Source organism: Pelobates fuscus, chromosome 3 (assembly GCF_036172605.1).
Source record: "Pelobates fuscus isolate aPelFus1 chromosome 3, aPelFus1.pri, whole genome shotgun sequence".
Classification (NCBI taxonomy): Eukaryota; Metazoa; Chordata; class Amphibia; order Anura; family Pelobatidae; genus Pelobates; species Pelobates fuscus.
This window is the reverse complement of record NC_086319.1, coordinates 402,576,421-402,604,062: the sequence shown is the minus strand read 5'-3', so window position 1 is coordinate 402,604,062 and position 27,642 is coordinate 402,576,421. Positions and strand designations below refer to the sequence as shown.

Genomic DNA, 27,642 nt, shown 5'->3' with positions numbered 1-27,642 from the left:
CTGAATTGTTCACTTGCTGCCCAATATACCTCACCCCGTGACAGGTGCCATTGTAACAATATAATCAAAGTTATTCACTTCACCTGTCAGTGGTTTTAATGTACGCCGGCAGTGACCATGCTGGGTATATCCGGACTTGCAGTGTACAGGTTGCAGTGTATATGCTGGCTGTGTGAGAGAAGGCTTACACTGTGTATATTATGGCAGGTTGCAGGCATGCAGTGTATATGCTGGCAGTGTGTGTGTGTGTGTGTGTGTGTGTGTGTGTGTGCTTACACTGTGTATATTGTGGCAGGTTGCAGGTATGCAGTGTATATGCTGGCAGTGTGTGTGTGTGTGCTTACACTGTGTATATTGTGGCAGGTTGCAGGTATGCAGTGTATATGCTGGCAGTGTGTGTGTGTGTGTGTGAAGGCTTACACTGTGTATATTATGGCAGGTTGCAGGCATGCAGTGTATATGCTGGCAGTGTGTGTGTGTAGGCTTACACTGTGTATATTGTGGCAGGTTGCAGGCATGCAGTGTATATGCTGGCAGTGTGTGTGTGTGTGTGTGTGAAGGCTTACACTGTGTATATTGTGGCAGGTTGCAGGCATGCAGTGTATATGCTGGCAGTGTGTGTGTGTGTGTGTGTGTGTGTGTGAAGGCTTACCCTGTGTATATTGTGGCAGGTTGCAGGCATGCAGTGTATATGCTGGCAGTGTGTGTGTGTGTAGGCTTACACTGTGTATATTGGGGCAGAGTACATGCTACACAATTAGAATACCTTTGACAAGGAGTGACATATTCTCTCTTTTGCTCGCTTTCTATAAATCTCAACGTGTGGCTCAGTTTTGATGGCGGCTTCAAGTTTCTCAATGGCGTCTTCATACCTGTGCCGTGGATGGGAATTGCTCTGATCAAACTTCATAAAAAATAGTTTTATATATGTTTTTTTCCTTTCTCCAGAAGCTACATTTCTTCTGGAATATATATGCAATCATTTACATTATTATTTGTACCCCTTCAGTTCTAAACTACCCAGGTTAGATTACTAAAGGGGCACTATAGTGTAAGGAATACTTGTCTGCTTTATTCCCAACGCTACGGATGTGCCTGTTTAGTTTAAGCGACCGTATATATAAAAAGAAAAGCAACCAACACACACACACACACACACACAATCACACAAAGTAAAATTAAAATAAAACAAATTACCTTTTCTCAAGTGCCTCCTTCAAAGCTGCCACAACCACCTCCTCGGGCCATAACTGTGCCAGAGAATCACTGAATACATGATTCAATGTAACATCACGGTATGAGAAAAGGTTCCCTACCCACGTTACGTCCAGTGATGCTGCCACACCGAAATGACCCGAATCAGCAGTAGCACTGTTAATATACCTGACCCAGTACTGCACATGCGTACCACACAGCTAGTGCTTGAGCATGCATATGCGCATCATGAAAATACACTACCCCACACTACTGCGCATGTGCACTACTGACATCATACAGACACATTCCCCTGCACGCACTATCAACACTGTCAAGCACCACCACAGCGTACTGGAATAATCCCCTACCTCCCCTTCTGATGGGGCGCAGGCGCCCCAAACAGGTAAGCCAACCTACAGCAGATTCTGCTCACTTCGGATCTGGCAGTGTCATCGGTAGTGAAGGTGATAGGAAAATTTCACGGTGTAGGGTTTTTTTGATAGAACACTGGGAATTAAGATTCCCTGCTCTCACATCCAGATGGCTTGGAGCACTGCTTCAAAGCCTTTAATTTAGTGAAATAAAGAGCTTTGGAGGAGGTAGTAGATGGAGAGCAGGACTGCAGGCAGTATCTGAGTGTATCTGTATCTGAGTGTATGTATCAGTGTGTGTGTGTGTGTGTGTCTGTATCTGAGTGTATGTATCAGTGTGTGTGTGTGTGTGTGTGTGTGTGTGTGTGTATCTGTATCTGAGTGTATGCATCAGTGTGTGTATCTGTATTTGAGTGTATGTATCAGTGTGTGTATCTGTATCTGAGTGTATGTATCAGTGTGTGTATCTGTATTTGAGTGTATGTATCAGTGTGTGTGTGTATCTGTATTTGAGTGTATGTATCTGTATCTGAGTGTATGTATCAGTGTGGCTGCGTCAGTATCTGAGTGTATGTATCAGATACAAATACACACACTGATACATACACTCCGATACATACACACACACACACACACACACACACAGATACAGTGATAGAAATTGTACATATACCAAAAAACTAAATTTGCGGAAAAAAAAGAAAACATTACACTTTGCCAATTATAAGGTCTGTGTTACAGCACAATATTTTTTTTGGGGGGGGGGGGGGTTCCATGCTGTTGGTACACTATGTTAAAGGGTTCCACAAAAAAAAAAAAAAAAAAATCAATTGGGAACCTCTGATCTATACACCAAACTGCTTCAAAAAGCTATAAGTTGTTTTAATGCATTTAGTATCCCTTTAACAGATGGGGCACGAAACAGCATCCGGGACACTGGGCAGCAGAGTCACACCAACACGCCAGACTCACTAACAGACATGGACAATAGATGTGTCTTACCCATCCAGAACAAGTGCATGATTGCTTGCACACACGCTTTATTGTTTGACACCTGACGACACAAACACTCACCTTTGTTCTCGAATTAACTCTTCTGCAGATTCCAACTGTCTGGATAACTTTTTCACTTGTTTATAGTGTGAAAAACAATCCTTATCATCCTGGTCCAGCTTCAGACACTCACGAACATGACTTCAAAAAGAAAAACAAGAATTATCTCAATTTAACCTCCACTCTCCCTACATAATCCCCTTGTGTTCCCTAATAACAAAGCTTCATACACCCCTTGTCTCAAGCACGCACCACTACCCCAGACTCCCCTCGTTCTCCACTATACTGTAATACAACCTCACACGGCCCACACTACCCCAGATTCCCCTCGTTCTCCACTATACAGTATAGTGGAGAACACTACCCCAGATTCCCCTCGTTCTCCACTATACTGTAATGCAACCACACCCGGCCCACACTACCCCAGACTCTCCTCAATCTCCACTATACTGTAATACAACCTCACCCTGCTCACACTACCCCAGACTGTCCTCATTATCCACTATGCTGTAATACAACCTAACCACGCTCACACTACTCCAGATTCCCCTCGTTCTCCACTATACCGTAATACAACCTCACCCTGCTCACACTACCCCAGAATGTCCTCATTATCCACTATACTGTAAAACAACCTCACCCTGCTCACACTACCCCAGATTCCCCTCGTTCTCCACTATACTGTAATACAACTTGAGCCCTCCCCCCTCCTCTCCACACACACACACACACACACACACACACATTACCTCAGACTCTCTTCGTGCTCCCCCATGGTGTAGTACAGTTTGCTCAGTTTAAGGAAGGCTGCACGGTTGTCGTTGCGCAGTTTTGTTGTGGGCTTAAGATCTTGCACGGCTTTGTTCAGGTCTCCAACTTCAAGGTAACAGTCAGATCTCAGCTCTCGAACATTAGGGTCCCATGGGGACAACTAGAAGTAAACGAGAAAATAAGTATATGTAGTACAAATAAATGCACAGTGACACAAACAGAAGGAGCTATGACTCTGTCCCTCCCCCTGCAGGGTGACACAGTGACATAGACAGAAGGAGCTATGAGCCTGTCCCTCCCCCTGCAGGGTGACACGGTGAAACAGACAGAAGGAGCTATGAGTCTGTCCCTCCCCCTGCAGGGTGACACAGTGACACAGACAGAAGGAGCTAGGAGTCTGTCCCTCCCCCTGCAGGGTGACACAGTGACACAGACAGAAGGAGCTATGAGTCTGTCCCTCTCCCTGCAGGGTGACACAGACAGTAGGAGCTATGAGTCTGTCCCTCCCCCTGCAGGGTGACACAGTGACACAGACAGAAGGAGCTATGAGTCTGTCCCTTCCCCTGCAGGGTGACACAGACAGAAGGAGCTATGAGTCTGTCCCTCCCCCTGCAGGGTGACACAGTGACACAGACAGAAGGAGCTATGAGTCTGTCCCTCTCCCTGCAGGGTGACACAGACAGTAGGAGCTATGAGTCTGTCCCTCCCCCTGCAGGGTGACACAGTGACACAGACAGAAGGAGCTATGAGTCTGTCCCTTCCCCTGCAGGGTGACACAGGTAGAATGAGAAGTGATATAGAAAGGAATATTTACCTCAACCACTCTTTCCAGCAGGGATATTGATTCTCCGTAATCCTGTCTATCGTACGCCTCCCATGCTTCCTGTAACCGGTCATCAAGCTCTCTCACTCTCTCCAGCTGATTCTGGGCTTCTTCATTTGAAGGACTATTCAACAACTGACATGAGAGAAATAGATAAAACCATTAGATACTCCCTTTATTTTGATTTCGAAATACTTATAATACTGCAGACTAACATACAAACGGTTAACCTGACCTACCGAGAGGTTTAATGCTCAGCATGCTCATAGCAGTGCATTTAAATATAAACCACTAACCACCACTAAAAGCAGAATTTTATATATATATTTATATTTTGACGACTCCTGCTCAGCTGCAGAGGAAAGCTCCGCCGTTCTTGTCTGCCCTTCACCTGCTATGGGTGATAATGTAAGAGTTTAAAACAAACAGTTGTACTACCATTAAAGGCCAGCAAATTGTATCTCTAAATGTAGCGCAGAATGTTCTAATAAGAAAGTTGACTGCAGTCAGCCTGACAGACATTTTGTTTCACACTTCCGCCAGCATTTATGCAGATACTGTGACGATCACAGTCGCTGGGCCCATATAAACTCTGCCTTCTCTCTGGCAGCTATTTTAGTAACGGTTGGTCTCCGTTATTCCCAGTGTTGCTCCACCATGGGCTGGGAAATAGGTTTGCAGTTGGGAGTTATGCCTGTTTGTGTATGTCTCTGACACTAATTGTGCCCATTATAGGTGCAGGGTGTGTATTTATTGTTAATTGTTTAATGTTTTGTGTGCTCTCCTGTCCTGCTGATGCCCTCAGACAACTAGGTGGATTTGACTGTGGAGCCTGTGACGCGCCACCTGTTGGTTGTGAAGATCTTGGAACAGTCACGTGGTGCACAACCTGAATAGCAAGGTTTGTTAATGTGCATATTCAGGTAGATTTGCATATTATGATTTATGGTTTAGTCAGGCAGGGGAGGCATAACATGTCAGTGTTGGTCTTCCCCACCCCTTTATAATTTATTGTATTGTGTTACATGAGTGCCGCATGATCCCCCATGCTATTATGGTTTGTGTAACGCAGATAGGGTTGGTCCTGAGTGAAAATACGGTATTGTGTGTTCTACTGGGAACCATGTGTCCGGTCGCATTTGTTCAGAGATCTGGAGCTTTCTGACTGGTTGGCCGGCTGCACTGGTCCCTGATCCCCAGGATGACCTAAGAACGAGCAAGGCCTGAGAGCCACAAGTGCCTTTGTAAAGGCAGTATTTAGAGACAGTGCAGGCAGAGATCTGTAAGTTGAAGTCTCTCTGAGAGCTAGGTGCCAAAAGGTGTGGGTCAAAGCCCAACTTGAGATATGCAAGTTATTCAGAACAGTAAATGTGACGTAAATCTGACTGATAACTACCCCAAGTCAGCCTCCTCTCAGCTACCAGGGACTCTGAAGCCCCTCAGACCCAGTCACTGTGGACCTCTTCCACCGGACTAGGCTGCAGTGATTATAACACAGGAGACCTTCTCTTTTAAAGCAAAGACTAGTTTTTTTCTACACACATTTGACAAGTCTGAATGCAGGGGCTAGAATGCTCTTTATATCTCAGCACACAGCTATTGATACATAGCATTGCGTTCTCTCCCTTCTGGGTTTCCTCCAAACAAAGCAATGCGCAGTATGTCTGGGGACTTAATTACATTATCCCCAGCAAACACAATCAGGACCCTGCAGTGCTCTCACAGTCCTACAGACACAGCACACAAAATGTCCGGAGAAGCCCCTTTCCCCGGGTCGTACCCCAAGACAATATAGAGCCTCGGAATGCCCTACTATCCAAACAGCACTTTGATCGAAAATCCGCTACAAAGTTACAGGGTGTTAAAGTTTTACTGATTTGCAGCTATTTTCCAATCCGACAAGAGTTCCAGGCATGAAGCAACTTATACCGGGTCTCTAAAAAGTAGTTTCTCAGCATTCCGGTATAGCCCCAGGTATCCCCTGATGCCTTCTTGCCTCCTCGACCTAACCTCCAAATGAGCAATAACTGCTTGAAAAACTGATCTGACCTTGGCACAGTCCCGATCCAATCAACAGTTCCAGAGTATCTGCCGGTTAGTCGCTCAATGTGTAAAAGGAGTCCATGCAATCCCCGAAGGTCCTCATGTCTGTCTGGAAAGCCCAGTAAGTGTCAGTAAGGACCAGGCCCATATTTTGTGGGCAGGACTGGCCTTCAAGCCTCTCCAAAATTCCCTGGCACGGAGGCTCCATCACAGATGTAATTTCAGAAACGAAGTATAGGTGGCGCTCAAGAATCTAAAAGTGGTACACGTACACACTCCCATCTCCAAATACAGTCCGAACCGAAAACGTATTTGCCACCCCCAAAATGGCGACGTTTCCGGTTCAGACCATATTTGGAGATGGGAGTGTTTCTTGTACAAAATGTGTACGTTATTGTTAATTAGTATATACATATACAAGCATGTTTAGACCACTGCAATATTCTACAGCCCCGAGGAAGACCCATTGTAGGGTTGAAACGCGTTGTGCCCATTTTATTGTTTTATCCAATAAATCGTTTTAAGCAACTTGCCTCTTCTTGGAGTTCCTGATTCCAGCAATCTTGCACTTTGTGGGACCCCATTTTTGGAGGAAGCTACCTTGTGTCCCTATGGAGACATACATGTTCTATAGTCCAGAGCCAACTTTAATGGGCTCAGAAAATTCCTAATTCTGACACCGAATTACAGAAACATGTATACAGATTACACGGTTGTATTTTATTTTTACTTCTGTATAGGAAATGTTTGTGTTCTCTATAAAAGGAGGAATTGTATGTATGAGGTAACAATTCCTTATTTGTGCGCGCTTATCGCCTTTCTTCAGCTTCACTCCATCACAGATGGGTTTGGTCTCACCACAATCTTTTTGGCACCTAGCTATATCCTCCGAGAGAGAGACATATAGCCTTTACATGCTTTCATAAAAAGATGATTTATTACAAGATTATGTTGGCCATTCTCCGTGTCAGGAAAACAGATGATCAGTAGGATAAAGTGTTTGCATGGACAGCTACTAACGCTAGCAGAATAGCAAACAGTTGAACATTGTCTTAAAATCTAAATCAGTGAATCCATATATGCAAGAGGAGCTTGAATATTATATATTAAAAGTGCCGCACCCGGCTTTTGCACAAGCCCAAGTTCTGCCTAAAAGCTGTATGGCATGTCAAAGCTAAAATTGAATATATCCGATTGTATAGCTAGATATTTATGTTTCTGTTTAAGTTCCACTGTTTTAAATGATTTCAATACTCTATATTTAAGTAACAAAACCCGGGGGCGGAGCCTAGCTGCTAAGCAGAGTGGACGTGCCAAAACTCAGCTCCTGCAATTTCTGCCTGATTTTGGGGAAAATACCCCGTAAACCTGGCACAGACCCACTCTAAAGAAGCATAATTGAACGGGGATTCTCGGGGTGCACCTCTGGACACCCTAATCGACGACCTACCCCCCCCCCCCCCCCCCCCCCCCGAGACCCCAAGTTGCGGTGACCGAGGCCTACAGAATGGCTGGCAAGGGGGAGACGGCCGCTCTCCTTTCCTCCTACCTGCTCCACGACCACCTCGACGCTCAATCATCCTACCCCCCCCCCCCCCTCCCCCGGGACCGGTGGGGGTCATCCCGGTCCTCGCCGCGAACCCAGACCGAGCCTCTACACAGCGTGAGGGAATCGGGTCCGGCGACACGTGGCCCATCAAACATGGCGGCGGAATATTTGCGACAAAAGCAAACTCAGCCTGCAGCTCCTGAGCAGGGCCCCGACTATGGCACAGACCTTGGGCAGCGTCTGGATGCCCTATTCCATAACTTCTGGAAGAAGCTCCAGCAACGCGCACAGCGCGCCGAGGCAAAACGCAAGGAGAACTATGGGCAGCCGGGCGAGAGGGGAACTCCCTCGGGCGCAGCACCGGACCAAAAGTTGACACTCACCTACCCCAGCCCACCCGGGCGGAAGGCCAAGAGGGCTACAACCCACAAGCGTCGGCCACATGGGCGGAAACACAAGCGGCAGCCACCATGCGGACCTCCCGCCACCCTCATGAGGGGGAGACACTCGGGAAAAATATGCCACCGAGTCTCGGGCCAGAAGACGCAGGCCTACACACCAGCCTGGGGCAGGAGGGACACCCCCACCCCCGCCGGAGCGGCAGCACCTCTGTACTCCCCTGAACGATCCCACATTCAGCGACGCTCAGGAATCGGATGACAAGCCTGGATGGGGATGCAGTTGCAGTTTGGTGAAGGAGCTTTACTCAGTGGGACTAAACTACTAAACAGATGCATGAGCTTGCTTCTACCTATTGGGACTTTATGTAATGTATTGCCACACTATACACTAGCTCCCATCACCACCACTATACAACATATTAGCATCCTACTGTAATTAATGTGCTCCTATCTAGAAATGCACACATGCTTACTGCTCTTAGAACACGCATTTCTCCTGAGTCATGCTACTATTTTTCTACTAAGCTACTCAGAGCTTTATGTTTCTATGCTTTAATACTCGGTGGCCCTATACTCTTACGCCTTACTCCACGGCAATAGACATATACCACCCTGCCATGTTTAACCTTTAACCGTTTAATCTTGTAACCTACCTTCCATATGCAACAACTTAGAACAACCCCTAGATAAGCAATGGAATTCTATTTAAAACTTTGCAGTTTACACTCACGTCTAACTATTGTCAAGCTATGTCAAAACTACTTACCCTAGCTATGGTGACAGTATCTACTTTTACCATCTGAATATATGTGCAACCAATCTTATATATGAAAATGTGCCTGCTATTCTAATGTCCCGCATGTTAAGCGGAGTGAATGCTTGGGGACTGCTCTCGGGGCACCTCATGCCTGCCTGTAACCCTTTATGTGCACTACAAAAATAAAGAATTTAATAAGTAACAAAACCCTTGACAAACAGCCGAACAAGCCTAAAGTCAAATGTGCTTGTCTTGATATATATTGTATAGGCAACTATATAACTACGTTCACATATGTGGTAAAATATTGGGCTTTTGCACAAGCCGTAACTGCATATATTTTACATGCTTCTCTTGTCAAGATGGAAAAATAAAGAATTCTAAAAAAAAAAGTGCCGCATGAACATCTCAGAACTCAGTCACAAACAAGACCCACACAAGGAAAATGAGCGCTAAAAAAAACTAAATACAAAAAAAAAAACAGACTCCTGGAGAGAAAACGTGGACAAAAAAAAAAAAAAAAGATATAGTATCTCAAAAAAGTGAGTACACCCCTCACATTTTTGTAAATATTTTATTATATCTTTTCATGTGACAACACTGAAGAAATTACACTCTGCTACAATGTAAAGTAGTAAGTGTACAGCCTGTATAACAGTGTGAATTTGCTGCCCCCTCAAAATAACTCAACACACAGCCATTCATGTCTAAACCATCGGCAACAAAAGTGAGTGTCATTTCTTCAGTGTGGTCACATGAAAATATATAATACAATATTTACAAAAACGTGATGGGTGTACTCACTTTTGTGAGATACCTTATATACATATATACTCACAACAGCTTCAAAGTCTTCCTTGGCTTCCTGAGTATCTCCCTGTTTTAAGAGAATGTTTCCTCTCTGCAGTCTGGCCTGGGAACGAAAAAACAGGACAGGTTAACCCATAACGTAAAAGCATAAGGGGGTTGTACTACTGGAAACAAGAATCTGACTGCAAGTAGACCAACAACATGCACTAGGAACAGGTTAAATTAACTCTTCAAGAGGCAGGATTTGCTGCCAAAATTATCTGTTCTGTAGAGTGGATCGTAAATTTTGCATAATGTTTGTTCATCAGGTATAGTTTGTGCTCGACAGATATCAAAGTTGGAAGGGTTTTGCCATTAAATGGACACTATAGACACCCAAACTACTTCTGCTAATTGACTGACAGGTACCTTAACCCTGCAAAGGTAAATAGTGCGGTTTTTAATAAATTACAATAATTACCTGCTAGGGTTAACTCCACCTCTAATGACTGTCTACAAGACAGCCACTAGAGGGACTTCCGGGTGGTTAGGAGACTTTTGGTCTGGAAGGTGGAGTCTGAACAAGTGTGGAGGAACATGTGTGCTATAATCAGGAAAGTGACATAAGGGGTTTTTAACCAACTCCGCAGCACAGAAGGTGAGAGGGGGATGCATTCGAAGGAAGATAAAGAGGAATAAAGAGGGACTGAATGGAGAATCAGAGATTTGTTTTGGGGTGAGGACCAGCTACAGAGTGGAAGCCCATTACATTGTACTGCAAACCAAACCCACAGAAACAGATATATGCTATATGGACAAAAGTATTGGGGCACCTGACAATTATACCAGTAGGGGATTTTAAGACATTGAATTCTAAATACATAGATATCAACATGCAGTTGTTTTCTCCTTTGCAGCTATAACAGCTTCCACTCTTCTGGGAAGGCATTCTCCCATTCATCCAGTACCATAAATTTGTGAGGTCAGGCACTGATGCAGGACTCAATCGCCATTCCAGTTTATCCCAAAGGTATTCAATCAGGGCTCTGTGGGGGCCAGTCATGTTCTTCCTTACAAAACTTATCCAACCATGGCTTTATGGCTAGGTGCTTTATACACCCATGGCTAAGGGTTTGATAGATCACCTGAATTTAAGGTGATCCCAATACTTTTGTCCATACACTGTGTGTCTTTATAAATCACTGGTAAGACCACATATTGAATATGCTGTGCAATTTTGGGCACCTGTTCTGAAGAAGGATATTATGGCACTAGAAAGAGTGCAGAGGAGGGCTACAAAATTGATAAAAGGAAATAAACATTTTAACAATGAAGAAAGGTTAACAAATTTAAACCTCTTTAGTTTAGAAAAACGTTGCCTCAGAGGGGATATGATAACATTATACAAATATATTCGGGGCCAATACAAACCATTGTGTGGAAATCTATTCACAAACAGGACTTTACATAGGACACAAGGTCATGTGTTTAGACTGGAAGAAAGAAGATTTAGTCTAAAGCAAAGGAAAGGGAAAGGGTTTTTTACCGTAAGAACAATAAGGATATGGAATTCTTTGCCTGAGACATCCTGATGCCCATGATGGCATACCATTTGCAATATAGTAGACAACCTCCGGTATTGCAAATAGGGTATGTCCAGTCTTTTTTGTAGCCACTTAGTCACAAACACTGGTCAAAGTTAGCGTTAATATTTGTTTCTCTGTGAAAAATGAAAAAAAAAAAAAATAATAATTTGAAAGGCTATTCCTTCCATGTGACCCTGGGATGCCAGGTAAGTCCCCCCCATAGCGATCGCCGGCGAGTAGGTAAGTAAATAGGACGGCGTGCACGTACTATGCCGCCCGCCAGCGTTTAGAGCAGGGTTCCCAAGGATGGCATAGCACGCCCGCCATCCTTAAGGGGGTTAAATAGCAACTAGATGAAAACTTGCAAAAACAGAATATTCAAGGATATAATTTTTTAATGTAGGGTAATAACTGCTTGATCCAAGGATTAATCGGACTCCCATTCTTGGGTCAAGAGGGAATTTTATTCTTAGTTTGTTGCAAAATTGGAAGTGCTTCAAACTGGGTTTTTTTTTTGCCTTCTTTTGGATCAACAGCAAAAACAAATGTGAGGAAGGCTGAACTTGATGGGCACAAGTCTCTTTTCAGCCTAAGTAACTACATGTCCCCCATTTCTACTACTCTAGTTGATGATTATATAGAGGATATATTTCACTAGTGCAGGTGGTACCAACATAAAATGGAAGTAGATATATGACAAATGACACCCAGGGAATATTTGAGCTGAATAGTGTTATCAATAGAGACTTACAGCCATAAAGTCTGGCTTTAGGTCAATGGCTTTGCTGAGATCAGGAAGGGCTGACTTGAATTTCCCCAATGCCAAATACACTGCTGCCCTCTTGTAATAGGTCAGGTAGTTTCTGGGATCTCCATCTGAAAGGTAAAATGTTACGAGAAAATAAATCTGCAACAGATAAACAACTTTTTTTTTCTAACTTTTTTTGTATGCAACGGTGTGACCCTATAGGGCAGGAATAGACTCATAGCTCCTTCTGTCTGTGTCACTGTGTCACCCTGCAGGGGGAGGGACAGACTCATAGCTCCTTCTGTCTGTGTCACTGTGTCACCCTGCAGGGGGAGGGACAGACTCATAGCTCCTTCTGTCTGTGTCACTGTGTCACACTGCAGGGGGAGGGACAGACTCATAGCTCATTCTGTCTGTGTCACTGTCACCCTGCAGGGGGAGGGACAGACTCATAGCTCCTTCTGTCTGTGTCACCCTGCAGGGGGAGGTACAGACCCATAGCTCCTTCTGTCTGTGTCACTGTGTCATCCTGCAGGGGGAGAGACAGACTTCTAGCTCCTTCTGTCTGTGTTAATGTGTCACCCTGCAGGGGGAGGGACAGACTCATAGCTCCTTCTGTCTGTGTCACCCTGCAGGGGGAGGGACAGACTCATAGCTCCTTCTGTCTGTGTCACCCTGCAGGGGGAGGGACAGACTCATAGCTCCTTCTGTCTGTGTCACTGTGTCAGCCTGCAGGGGGAGGGACAGACTCATAGCTCCTTCTGTCTGTGTCACTGGGTCACCCTGCATGGGGAGGGACAGACTCATAGCTCCTTCTGTCTGTGTCACTGTGTCAGCCTGCAGGGGGAGGGACAGACTCATAGCTCCTTCTGTCTGTGTCACTGTATCACCCAGCAGGGGGAGGGACAGACTCATAGCTCCTTCTGTCTGTGTCACTGTGTCAGCCTGCAGGGGGAGGGACAGACTCATAGCTCCTTCTGTCTGTGTCACTGTGTCAGCCTGCAGGGGGAGGGGCAGACTCATAACTCCTTCTGTCTGTGTAACCCTGCAAGGGGAGGGGCAGACTCATGGCTCCTTCTGTCTGTGTCACCCTGCAGGGGGAGGGACAGACTCATAGCTCCTTCTGTCTGTGTCACCCTGCAGGGGGAGGGGCAGACTCATAGCTCCTTCTGTCTGTGTCACTGTGTCACCCTGCAGGGGGAGGGACAGACTCATAGCTCCTTCTGTCTGTGTCACTGTGTCACCCTGCTCTGTTTATCCACCACTTTTACCTAATACCGAGGAGTGACATGAGAGGTGTGTTACTCACCCACAGCAGAATGATAGTGAGATAGAGCTTCAGCCAATTGCCCAGCAGCTAGAAGCTTCCTTCCCATCTCCAAGTGATTTTCAATTTCTGCATGACTGGCGGCTAAACATCCTAGAAACCAAACATCATATGTTAAATCCAAAGCTAGCGCTGTCTGAGCCTGTCCTGATAACATGTAGTACATTAGATATAAACTGAGCCTGTCCTGATAACATGCGGTACATTATATATGAACCCAACACTGTCTGAGCCGGTCCTAATAACATGCAATACATAAGATATGAACCAAGCGCAGTCTGAGCCTGCTCTGACAACATACGGTACATTAGATATGAACCCAACACTGGCTGAGCCTGTCCTGATAGCACGTGGTCCATTAGATATGAAGCCAGCACTGTCTGAACACATACAGATATTGGGATAAATACTGGATTTTATCTGTTTTCCTGGTCAGTTACTATAAGACACCCTTGATGTTAAATGAGTAGCTTGGTCCAATAGGACTGCCTATGTCGGGGGATTTTCCACAGCTTGTATCACCCGCTTACCATCCAGCTGGAGATCTAGGACCACGCAGAGGAGGGAGAGAGACGACAGGATCCCCCCTACACTGCGCTTCTCTCGCTCCATTCCAGGGACTCTCTCTGTGAGACGTCCTGAACCTCACTCAGCAGCCACTCCTGGTAACGAAAAATAGATATTAACATAAGAACCTGTGTAACAAAATGACTCCCACATCGTCATCCTCAGCCATTTCTACATACAATGTTCGGCTTGCTCTAGTTGGATTCCAACTCACATCACACTCTTCAAAACAGTCTGTAGTCAACTTTTAAATGACATACCCCCAATATATAATAAAAAGCAAAAAGGAATTTTTATATAATATTATTGCTTAAAGTAATGGGATTTATTCAGCAGATCTGAACACCACAGTAGGATATTTCAAATGGCCAAAGTGTGGCTAAACTGGGAGAGAGGATTCTTCCAACTCAGTCACTTGGATTTCAATTCACTATGTAGCAAATAAACCCTTCAGTAACTCAATAACAGCTTTATAAAAACTGTAAAACATTAAGAAGGCTGCTTTGCTGGATTCCTTGACTGGGGGTTATTTGGCCGTATTTACACATCTCAGCCTGGCGTAAGTTCCCAGCCCTTTGTACACACATTACGAGGAATACACACCCAGCTGGAAATTTCCAACCGATATTATACACGCTCGCTATGTACACCTGTAGCGAATACAAAGCACTGATTAACCATTTCTTAGACTTTTTCCACTATTCACTTCTTGGTATGAAGGAAAGGAGAATTACCATCAGGATGCAAGTTAAAGGATAGCGGTCACCTCAGCTATTTTAATACCATAATCCATTCATCGAATATTTAAAAGGAAATGGATTTTTTAAATTGTTGTTGTTTAGTCGATCAGTGGTGTCCGACTCTCCGTGACCATATGGACCATAGCACACCAATAACATCTGTCAGTCACTGCCCTTCTGAGCTCCAACAACGTCATGTTCGTAGCTTCAGTGACCTCATCTATCCATCTCCGTCTGTCGTCCACTTCTTCATGTGCCTTATTTCACTTTACTTTATCCGTCTGTCGACATTTGATTATTAAGGATGCCAGTCTTTTAGACAGTGACCTTTCTCCCTTTGGCACTTTTTCTGGTGCTTAGGTACTAAGTGGGGATTTACGAACACCCTATGCATTAAAGGGCCAGGACTAATAAAGCCTATACAAATATTGAAGATTTGGGTGTTTAGTAACTTTATCTCCTCACTTTCTTAGGCATGGGAGTAGCTTTATAAGGCTAGTTCGGTATTTATTAATATTTGGAGTCACAATTTATTTCTTTGATGATACTGTCTGTTAGTGCAGATATTTCGTGGTCTCCCTCTGGTTACATTGTTCCATATCACTGGATGCTTTGGTGCCTACGTCTATCTCCAGTCAGCATTATATTCACAGTTTGTGAATTTTTGCTTCTTGGTGTCTGTTGTTAAGATTGCGGTTTGCCGTGATCTTAGTCTTTTTAACGTTAAGCATCAAACCAGCTTTTGCACACTCTTATTTTACCCTCATTAGTGCTTCCTCACTTTCAGCCATCAGAGTAGTATCAACCGCGTATCTGAGGTTGTTGATATTTCTTCCAGCAATATTGATTCCTCCAGCCCAGCCTTACGCATTATGTATTCTGCATAGAAGTTGAATAAATAAGGTGACAATATACAACCTTGTCGCACTCCTTTCCCAATCTTGAACCATTCTGTTGTCCTATGTTCGGTTCTGAATGGCTTCTTGGTCCACATACAGATTCCTCAGGAGACGGATGAGATGATCTGGTACGCCCATGTCTTTAAGAACTTGCCACATGTTGTTGTGAACCACACAGTCAAAGGCTTTAGAATATAGTCTATGAAGCAGAAGTATGTGTTTTTCTGGAACTCTCTGGCTTTCTCCATTATCCATCGTACATCGTCAATTTGATCTTGTGCCTCGTCCTCTGCGGAATCTAGTTTGTACATCTGGTAATTCCCGGTCCATGTATTGTTTGAGTCAAGCTTGTAGGATCTTAAGCATTACCTTGCTGGCATGTAAAATTAGTGCAATTGTTCAATAATTGGAGCACTCTTTGGCATTGCCTTTTTTGGGGATTGGGATGTAGACTGACCTTTTCAGGTCTTTTGGCCACTTGAGTTTTCCAAAATTTGTTGGCATAAGCCGCAGGGGTGGGGAACCTTCGGCCCTCCAGATGTTTTGGACTACATCTCCCATAATGCTCTTACAGGCATAATGCTAGCAAAGCATCAAGGGAGATGTAGTCCAAAACATCTGGAGAGCCGAAGGTTCCCCACCCCTGGCATAAGGCAAGCAGCACTTTCACAGCATCATCTGGTAGAATTTTGAATAGTTCAATTGGGATTTCATCAACTCCTGCAGCCTTGTTATCTGCAAGGCATCCTAAAGCCCATCTCACTTTGCTCTCCAAGATTTCTGGTTCCATCTCATTGGACTATTGAGGTCATCACTGCTGTTAAAATCCTTCCTGTATAGATCTTCAGTGTATTTCCGCCATCTCTTCTTTATCTGATCTTCTTCTGTTAAGTCCCTGACATTTTTGTCTTAATCACACCAACTTTGGCATGAAAGGTAACTTTTAGATCTGCAATTTTCCTGAATAGATCTCTTGACCTTCCCATTCTGTTATAGTCTTCAATATCTTTACATTGCTCATTGTAGAATGTATCCTTGTCTCTTCTGGCTATCCTTTCGAATTGTGTTGGACAAATTTTTTTCCAATCTCCACTACCTTTCGATTTCCTTCTTTCCTGGGCTATTTTGAAAGCCTCATCAGGTAGCCAGTTTTACTTCTTAGATTTCTTTCGGGGATAGATTTTCTTGCGGTTTCCTGGATAATATTGCAAACTTAGGTCCAAAGTTCTTCAATTATTCTATCGTCCATGTCTAGTCCCTCAAATCTATTCTTTACTTCCACTGCATTTTCACAAGGAATATTATGTATGTTGTATCTGATTAGTCTAACGGTTTTCCCTCTTTTCTTCAGTTTAATTCTGAACTTTACAATGAGAAGCTCATTGTACGAGCCAGTGTCAGCTCCAGGTCTTGTTTTTGCTGACTGTATAGAGTTCTTCCATCTTTGGCTGCAAAGTACAGGGAGTGCAGAATTATTAGGCAAGTTGTATTTTTGAGGATTAATTTTATTATTGAACAACAACCATGTTCTCAATGAACCCAAAAAACTCATTAATATCAAAGCTGAATATTTTTGGAAGTAGTTTTTAGTTTGTTTTTAGTTATAGCTATTTTAGGGGGATATCTGTGTGTGCAGGTGACTATTACTGTGCATAATTATTAGGCAACTTAACAAAAAACAAATATATACCCATTTCAATTGTTTATTTTTACCAGTGAAACCAATATAACATCTCAACATTCACAAATATACATTTCTGACATTCAAAAACATAACAAAAACAAATCAGTGACCAATATAGCCACCTTTCTTTGCAAGGACACTCAAAAGCTTGCCATCCATGGATTCTGTCAGTGTTTTGATCTGTTCACCATCAACATTGCGTGCAGCAGCAACCACAGCCTCCCAGACACTGTTCAGAGAGGTGTACTGTTTTCCCTCCTTGTAAATCTCACATTTGATGATGGACCACAGGTTCTCAATGGGGTTCAGATCAGGTGAACAAGGAGGCCATGTCATTAGATTTTCTTCTTTTATACCCTTTCTTGCCAGCCACGCTGTGGAGTACTTGGACGCGTGTGATGGAGCATTGTCCTGCATGAAAATCATGTTTTTCTTGAAGGATGCAGACTTCTTCCTGTACCACTGCTTGAAGAAGGTGTCTTCCAGAAACTGGGAGTTGAGCTTCACTCCATCCTCAGCCCGAAAAGGCCCCACAAGCTCATCTTTGATGATACCAGCCCAAACCAGTACTCCACCTCCACCTTGCTGGCGTCTGAGTCAGACTGGAGCTCTCTGCCCTTTACCAATCCATCCATCTGGCCCATCAAGACTCACTCTCATTTCATCAGTCCATAAAACCTTAGAAAAATCAATCTTGAGATATTTCTTGGCCCAGTCTTGACGTTTCAGCTTGTGTGTCTTGTTCAATGGTGGTCGTCTTTCAGCCTTTCTTACCTTGACCATGTCTCTGAGTATTGCACACCTTGTGCTTTCGGGCACTCTAGTGATGTTGCAGCTCTGAAATATGGCCAGACTGGTGGCAAGTGGCATCTTGGCAGCTGCACGCTTGACTTTTCTCAGTTCATGGGCAGTTATTTTGCGCCTTGGTTTCTCCACACGCTTCTTGCGACCCTGTTGACTATTTTGAATGAAACGCTTGATTGTTCGATGATCACGCTTCAGAAGCTTTGCAATTTTAAGAGTGCTGCATCCCTCTGCAAGATATCTCACTATTTTTAACTTTTCTGAGCCTGTCAAGTCCTTCTTTTGACCCATTTTGCCAAAGGAAAGGAGGTTGCCTAATAATTATGCACACCTGATATAGGGTGTTGATGTCATTAGACCACACCCCTTCTCATTACAGAGATGCACATCACCTAATATGCTTAATTGGTAGTAGGCTTTCGAGCCTATACAGCTTGGAGTAAGACAACATGCATAAAGAGGATGATGTGGTCAAAATACTCATTTGCCTAATAATTCTGCACGCAGTGTATATAGTCAATATGATTTCTATATTTTTGATATTCTGATGTCCATGTGTAGAGTCGTCTCGGAGGCTGATGGAAGAGGGTGTTTGCTATGACCAGAGAATTATCTTGACAATCCTACTAATATCTGACCTGCTTCATTTTGAACTCCAAGGCCAAACTTGCCAGTTATTCCAGGGAGTCTTCTGGTTCTCTACTTTAGCATTCCAGTCTCCCATGAGGATAGTAACATCTCTTCTTGGTGTTATATCTATCATGTGTTGAATATCTTCATAGAACGGGACAATTTCAGCCTCTTCAGCATCCATGGTTGGAGAATAAACTTGTGATGTTAAATGGCTTGCCTTGAATTCGATTTGAATTCATTCTGTCAGTTATTGGGTTGTAGCCTAGCACTGCTTTGCCCACCCGATGATTTACTATGATGGCTACTCCATTTCTTCTGCAGGATTATTGACCACAATAGAAGATGAAATGTTTGTCTGATGTGAAATGTCCCATTCCAGTCCATTTGAGTTCACTAATTCCCAGGACATCAATGTTTAACCTTGTCATCTCAAGTTTGATCACATCCAATTTGCCTTGGTTCATAGTGTTAACATTCCAGGTTCCTTTGTTAAATTGTTGCAGCAGTAGACTTTCCTTTCCCCTCCAAACACATCTGTAGTTGGGTGTCCTCTCAGCTTTGGCCCAACTACTTCATTAGATCTGGTGCTACTCTTACTCGCCCTCTGCTCTTCCTCAGTAATGTGGTAGGTACATTCTGAGCTGAAGGGCTCATCTTCCAGTGCCATATCGTTATGTCACTGGTTGTGCTTGTCCATATAGCTATCTTAGCAAAGATACTAGAGTGGGTTGCTAGTTCCTTCTCCAGTGGACCGTGATTTGTCTGACCTCTCTGCTATGACCTGCTCATCTTGTGTGCCCCTACATGGTATAGCTCATAGCTTCATTGAAGCCCCTTCACCATAAAAAGTCTAAAATAAATAAAATTAAAATAAAATAGAAAAACTGGAAGGTCCATTATTTTGATGCAAAGAGGAAAATCTGAAATGTGGTGTCATCAGGATGAGGCTACTGCCCATACAACCAGGGCCACAGTGGACCTCCTGAGACAAATGTTTGGCTAGCAACTAATAAAGAAAGTCACATTACGTTTGAGAGGATAGCTAAAGGAGTGGGTGTACGTGAACAATCCGTGTACACTTGAATTGCTCAATATCACGCCTCAAACATTAACTAATTTTATAAACAATGTGTGGCAAATGTGCATATGCCACAAGCTCCTGGAGGAACCTGCCTGCTAGCCTCCTGCCCAAGGACTACGAGCCACACCCAAAGACCCTGTTTGGGAGTTAAACCTCCCCAGCCGCCATCAGCAGCTTTTCATGGATGCCCCTGGTTCGGCACTTTCCCTTCATTCGAATGGAACCCAACACTAGCTCCCTGGCGTCCGTTCACATGAAGGAATACATGAATTGTCTTCAGCGGTACTTAGCTGCGATCGTCATGGAACTAAATTCGGCTTGAGGACTTCGTAGGTTCCCGGTCACCTCAGTGGGACTTAGCCGCAAATGTTATGAAACGGTTTTCGGCATGAGGTGACCATGCGGCTCCTGGACAACTTGGTCCGGGATTTTGAACAACTTTGCAACCCGCCAGGAGAGTGCTTTTTGGAGAAAAGGAGCCTGATACTAAGCGGAACAAACGCAACCTAAGAGCCAGCCGAACCACCCTATATTTCGGATGCAGGAGTTCCCAAAAGTTGGCTGGCCAAAGCACAAAATGCCCTGAAACTGTTTGAGCATAAAACCTTGTCTGCAGACGGTCAGAACTTTAACATGGTGGCATTTCCCCTACATTGCATGGATCTGAGCGCTATATGGAGAACTTGGGTACTCAGATCAGGGCTATTTGGGGATGTATTATTTGTGGGGCTTTTTTATGATATTTGGGGGTATTTTTAGGTTTGCCTCTTTGTTCCTGGGAGATAATTACTTTACCAGTCTTTAACCCAATTATCTCCCAGGCACAGAGATTTATGGGAGTGGCTTGTCTCGCATTAAATAGAGACCTTATGATGGGGGCTGTGTATAAAAGTAGGCAACTTGGCCATAATAAACCAGTTCCTTTTCACCCTTCTGCCACACAATGCAATTAAAAAAAAAAAAAAAAAAAAACTGAGTTTGGGAGGCAGTAAATGGAACTCCTTCGATATATTTTTTTTTTAATGTAACTCATTAAAAACACGTCTTCTTTCATACTTATTCAAACAAATCTCCATACTTAAAGCATTCATTGTATGCAATATCAATGAAATTACGTAGTTCATTAATAGAAAATAAAAAGTTATTGACTCCTCAATCCCTACTCTGAATTTTGGCCTAGCCTGTACATGAACCTTGGGTCAGACAATGTTTGCAACCTGACAAAGTCTATGGTTTTCCCTGCTTCACTCCCAAAGGAAGACTATAGAGAAAAAAGAAAAAATGTATTTTCTTTCAAAACGTGATGAAAGGCTTATATTAAAAATAAGTTTGAGGTGACCGTTTTCCTTTAAAATTTAGAAATAGAGTAGCTGACCTATCCAGAGAGCTGTAAGCGGTTGTACATGTGATGGAAGCTCGAAGGCCAGTTTACTGCCCACGGACCTAGTCCAAAGAGCCCCTAAAATGCACGGTCACTGTGGGGAAGGGTATGGGGGACACTTACTGTGCTTCCTAGCACTAGTCATGTCAGCAAATTTAAATATGTTTAAAATATATTTTCTATCTGTAAATCTTTTTCACTGCAAACTACAGCATTTTATTACATGAAAATCAAAGTGCCACGTATATAAAAATCAAGAAAATTTGATGTAAATGGAATAAAAACAGAACAGTTCATGCCTCTTGTGGTTGGACATGCCATGTATCTTTAAATTTTGTTATTCTATGTGCAGGAATTAATTTTGGCACAAATGGATTAGAATTGAAAATGGAACACTTGCCTGTATTCGCACACAAAAAATAAAAAATCGTATTGACGTCTGTAATGAATCAAACTAATATAGGTTATACTACTCAATACACAGTTTAGTAAACACATAAACATGGAAAAAGTGCATGTTGGCTGGCTTTTGTGACATCTCAACAGCGCAGGGACTATTGTGCCAATAAAATTTAGCAGTAGCAAATCATACTTCCATCAAGAATGAAAACCTACGTGAAAAATACTAATCTGAGCCCATAAATCTACAGTAATCTCAAGTTTATTCCGAGCCACAGAAGTCAAGAAGACGCATTACTGTGAAATTGCCACTAGGTTTGCTCTAAAGGACTTGTGCACAAGTAGAATTATCATGCCTTGTGGTAAGAGGATGCAGTCACGTTTATCTTTTAAGATTTTATCTTTATCAGAGTACAGCCCTATATTTAGTCACTAAAAACCACTTTGTTGGGTATTAAGGTTTAACAATTTTCGAGAATGTAACAGTCAATGTACAAAGTACCAAAACAAAATTAAAAAAATAAAGCATATAAAAATAGCAGAAGACAATGTTAGGATGAGAAGAAAGCCTAACATGATCAATTGGAGAGGGCACAAGCCAGTCGGAAGACACACATGGAAGGGCACAAGCCAGTCGGAAGACACACAGATGGCACCTTATCAGTAAGAAATCCATCAATTGCATTGTCGCATGCAGGTCTGTGCACTAAACGCAGTGAACAATGCAGCGTGGAGGCCTTCTGTGACATTTGAGATTACTGCTCACTTTTGAGCAAGAAATACAAGATATGTACACAAGGAAATGCTGTGGTCAAATTTCTCACGGGTATTGTGAAATGTAAAGAATCTAAATTAAAAGGGACACAAACTACCTAATGTCATTAAAGTCATTACAGTGTCTGGACTCCCCTTGCACTATTCTGCCATTCAGTTTTAAACTCTTTTTATAGCATTAATGCTACAAAAGATTGTCAGACAGTGCACCCCATGAACTGCTTGGGATAACCCACAGAAGCATTAACTTGAGCACCGTGGAAGATTGCCGCTGTATCATTGCCAAGGATTCCCTTTCTCATAGTGTTAAAGCTCCATCCAGTGCAAGTGATTATAGCTCTTCCACCCCAATACATTAGCTGAGCCTTAATGTTGGGAGTAGATCTGATTTTATTAGCACAATCAAAGTCATTTATACACTGACTCCCAGCATGGGGTCCATATTCAACAGCAAATAATCCCCACCCTAGTGCCCCTGTGTCTGGGAAATCATTGCGCTCACTAAACTAATAATCTCCCTGATACAGAAAGCACAACACAAAAACACTCCAAAACCCTAACACAAGATATATCCCTGGATAGCTCTGATCTAAACGTCCATGTTGACAAAATAGAGCCCGGATCCATGAAGAATTGACAAATCACCATCGGGGTAAAGTTTTGACCAGCTGCTAACAAATTCCATGCCCAAAAGAGTTTACGGATAAATTAGGCTTTTGCCGGTCAAAGTTGGGAGTTCCTGTGTTGCCCCTGCCTCATGGAGCGATTGTTCCACATAGTTCGGGGCACCTTCCCTCCAAAAAGCATTCTTCTATCTGTTTGGGAAGTGGGGGAGTTCCAGGGAAGTTGTGGATGAAATCGCGCTATAGTCCTTGCAGCTTTCTGGACTCCAATTACAGCCAGAGGAAGGGGCATTCCTGGTTGGTGGGCCTGGAGATGGGTGCCATGGGCAGTAAGAATAGTCTTTAGGGGGTAACAAAAGAAAACAGCCAGGATGCGGACCCACCGAAGGGCAGGCTATTTCAGCTGCTGTCCGTTCTCAGAATACTCTTGCAACCTGTTTTTTTCTCTCCATAAGTTTAAAGGGTAATCCAGACGTGGACCCCTTGCTCACGGTGCCTAGAGAGATATCAGCTATGCCTCACTGATGATGCCTAACAAGGCTGAAACGATCGTCTGGGGTTGCTGTGTCTCTCGTGCAGAGAGAACTTGCTGGCATTTCGGACCTGGACTGCCCGTATGGGTGGGACCAGTCTGATATGCTTCAGATATGTTCTCTCTGTAATGGCACACGATGAGCTAAAACCAGCTTGAGTTCTGAGCGGGGACCCACCGAAGGGCAGGCTATTTCAGCTGCTGTCCGTTCTCAGAATACTCTTGCAACCTGTTTTTTTTTCTCTCCAGGAAGCGGATGGTGACTAGGTGATTCTACACAAGTAGCAATGGGTAAATGAGAGTATCAGCCGACTGCTTTCAGACTATCAGAGTGCCCATTGCGGATATTAATTGGTATGGCTAGAAGAAAGCATGTGATCTCTGCTTAGCAACAACTCCAGTAGGGACCAGGCAGTAGGTGGCCAGAAACATTAATTCAATGTTCAACTGTCAATGCAAAAAAGGAGAAAACGCACCCGAGGACTCCAGGTACTATAACCAACCAAATTAAATAAAATGGTTCTATCGTCTACAGAGTCCCTTAAAATCTAAGATGTATGACATTTTAATACTTGACCTCATAACATGCCACAATGTAGTACACTGCAACACATACATTGTTATCAATGTTAATATTCGCCAACCAATAAACCGAAAAGACTAATTCCTGCACAGTATGCAACAAAGGGTCTCGTTATCCCAGTCTCTCCTACCTGCACTGTATACAATAAAGGCTGTCACTATCCCAGCCTCTCCTACCTGCACTGTATACAATAAAGGCTGTCACTGTCCCAGTCTCTCCTACCTGCACTGTATACAATAAAGACTGTCACTGTCCCAGCCTCTCCTACCTGCACTGTATACAATAATGGCTGTCACTATCCCAGCCTCTCCTACCTGCACTGTATACAATAAAGGCTGTCACTATCCCAGCCTCTCCTACCTGCACTGTATACAATAAAGGCTGTCACTATCCCAGCCTCTCCTACCTGCACTGTATACAATAAAGGCTGTCACTATCCCAGCCTCTCCTACCTGCACTGTATACAATAAAGGCTGTCACTGTCCCAGCCTCTCCTACCTGCACTGTATACAATAAAGGCTGTCACTATCCCAGTCTCTCCTACCTGCACTGTATACAATAAAGGCTGTCACTATCCCAGCCTCTCCTACCTGCACTGTATACAATAATGGCTGTCACTATCCCAGCCTCTCCTACCTGCACTGTATACAATAAAGGCTGTCACTATCCCAGCCTCTCCTACCTGCACTGTATACAATAATGGCTGTCACTATCCCAGCCTCTCCTACCTGCACTGTATACAATAAAGGCTGTCACTATCCCAGTCTCTCCTACCTGCACTGTATACAATAATGGCTGTCACTATCCCAGCCTCTCCTACCTGCACTGTATACAATAAAGGCTGTCACTATCCCAGTCTCTCCTACCTGCACTGTATACAATAAAGGCTGTCACTATCCCAGCCTCTCCTACCTGCACTGTATACAATAAAGGCTGTCACTATCCCAGCTTCTCCTACCTGCACTGTATACAATAAAGGCTGTCACTATCCCAGCCTCTCCTACCTGCACTGTATACAATAAAGGCTGTCACTGTCCCAGTCTCTCCTACCTGCACTGTATACAATAAAGGCTGTCACTGTCCCAGTCTCTCCTACCTGCACTGTATACAGTAATGGCTGTCACTATCCCAGCCTCTCCTACCTGCACTGTATACAATAAAGGCTGTCACTGTCCCAGTCTCTCCTACCTGCACTGTATACAATAAAGGCTGTCACTATCCCAGTCTCTCCTACCTGCACTGTATACAATAAAGGCTGTCACTATCCCAGTCTCTCCTACCTGCACTGTATACAATAAAGGCTGTCACTATCCCAGCCTCTCCTACCTGCACTGTATACAATAAAGGCTGTCACTATCCCAGCATCTCCTACCTGCACTGTATACAATAAAGGCTGTCACTATCCCAGCCTCTCCTACCTGCACTTTATACAATAAAGGCTGTCATTATCCCAGCCTCTCCTACCTGCACTGTATACAATAAAGGCTGTCACTATCCCAGCCTCTCCTACCTGCACTGTATACAATAAAGGCTGTCACTATCCCAGCCTCTCCTACCTGCACTGTATACAATAAAGGCTGTCACTATCCGAGCATCTCCTACCTGCACTGTATACAATAAAGGCTGTCACTATCCCAGCCTCTCCTACCTGCACTGTATACAATAAAGGCTGTCACTATCCCAGCCTCTCCTACCTGCACTGTATAAAATAAAGGCTGTCACTATCCCAGCCTCTCCTACCTGCACTGTATACAATAAAGGCTGTCACTATCCCAGCCTCTCCTACCTGCACTGTATACAATAAAGGCTGTCACTATCCCAGCCTCTCCTACCTGCACTGTATACAATAAAGGCTGTCACTATCCCAGCCTCTCCTACCTGCACTGTATAAAATAAAGGCTGTCACTATCCCAGCCTCTCCTACCTGCACTGTATACAATAAAGGCTGTCACTATCCCAGCCTCTCCTACCTGCACTGTATACAATAAAGGCTGTCACTATCCCAGCCTCTCCTACCTGCACTGTATACAATAAAGGCTGTCACTATCCCAGCCTCTCCTACCTGCACTGTATACAATAAAGGCTGTCACTGTCCCAGCCTCTCCTACCTGCACTGTATACAATAAAGGCTGTCACTATCCCAGTCTCTCCTACCTGCACTGTATACAATAAAGGCTGTCACTATCCCAGTCTCTCCTACCTGCACTGTATACAATAAAGGCTGTCACTATCCCAGCCTCTCCTACCTGCACTGTATACAATAAATGCAGTCACTATCCCAGTCTCTCCTACCTGCACTGTATACAGTAATGGCTGTCACTATCCCAGCCTCTCCTACCTGCACTGTATACAATAAAGGCTGTCACTATCCCAGCCTCTCCTACCTGCACTGTATACAATAAAGGCTGTCACTGTCCCAGCCTCTCCTACCTGCACTGTATACAGTAATGGCTGTCACTATCCCAGCCTCTCCTACCTGCACTGTATACAATAAAGGCTGTCACTATCCCAGCCTCTCCTACCTGCACTGTATACAATAAAGGCTGTCACTATCCCAGCCTCTCCTACCTGCACTGTATACAATAAAGGCTGTCACTATCCCAGCCTCTCCTACCTGCACTGTATACAATAAAGGCTGTCACTATCCCAGCCTCTCCTACCTGCACTGTATACAGTAATGGCTGTCACTATCCCAGCCTCTCCTACCTGCACTGTATACAATAAAGGCTGTCACTATCCCAGTCTCTCCTACCTGCACTGTATACAGTAATGGCTGTCACTATCCCAGCCTCTCCTACCTGCACTGTATACAATAAAGGCTGTCACTATCCCAGCCTCTCCTACCTGCACTGTATACAATAAAGGCTGTCACTATCCCAGCCTCTCCTACCTGCACTGTATACAATAAAGGCTGTCACTATCCCAGTCTCTCCTACCTGCACTGTATACAGTAATGGCTGTCACTATCCCAGCCTCTCCTACCTGCACTGTATACAGTAATGGCTGTCACTGGGTCCTACCTGCTGCTCCTCTGTCACCATACACTGACCATCCTGGAGTTCCAGGCTCAGATATTCGCTTCCGCTTCCGGTTCCCAGCCCAGACAGCAGGCAATCAGCTGTAGCCTCGAGCCCCTGGCTGGCCAATCAGCGCAGTGGCTGCGATAGCGTGTGGACAGCCGATTGGTTGATGCTCAGCAGAGGCGGGACCTGGGGAGTCTCTGATGTTTAGAACACTAGAGACAGAGTCAGGTCTTTCTGTAAGAGAGGCAGTATTGTTTAGAACTTCAACCATCGCCCCGCCTCCTTTGGTTATCTATTGGCTGACTGTTTGCTTTACTCTTATCTGATTGGATGTTGCTTTTGTGATGGACAGCCCTGAGAGCTGATGTTTTTTCCTCTGCTGTCAATAACTGGCTGAGCTCCGCCCCCAGCCCCTTTCACCTGGGGGCTTATTCACTAAACCGGAAATAATGAAGACATGTGATACAGTTTGTTCAGATTCTCATTAATAGTACACTGCACTGC

At 44.1% G+C, this 27,642-nt stretch overlaps 1 protein-coding gene and 1 pseudogene across 1 annotated transcript in view; both read right to left on the bottom strand.

Annotated features, from left to right (window-relative positions):
• The window catches only part of LOC134603602 (dnaJ homolog subfamily C member 3-like), a 34,419-nt gene extending 7,221 nt beyond the window's left edge, over positions 1–27,198 (bottom strand). Inside the window, exons 1-9 of the mRNA XM_063449727.1 lie at positions 27,136–27,198; positions 13,946–14,074; positions 13,398–13,508; positions 12,092–12,216; positions 9,804–9,878; positions 4,207–4,350; positions 3,371–3,552; positions 2,643–2,762; positions 767–872 (exon numbers count right to left, since the gene is read on the bottom strand). Of these exons, the coding sequence (XP_063305797.1) occupies positions 767–872; positions 2,643–2,762; positions 3,371–3,552; positions 4,207–4,350; positions 9,804–9,878; positions 12,092–12,216; positions 13,398–13,508; positions 13,946–14,027 (945 nt within the window). The 5' untranslated portion in view covers positions 14,028–14,074; positions 27,136–27,198. The remainder of the gene's footprint in view (positions 1–766; positions 873–2,642; positions 2,763–3,370; positions 3,553–4,206; positions 4,351–9,803; positions 9,879–12,091; positions 12,217–13,397; positions 13,509–13,945; positions 14,075–27,135) is intronic.
• Positions 16,835–19,409, bottom strand: LOC134601933 (craniofacial development protein 2-like; annotated as a pseudogene).
• Positions 27,199–27,642: the final 444 nt, after the last annotated feature.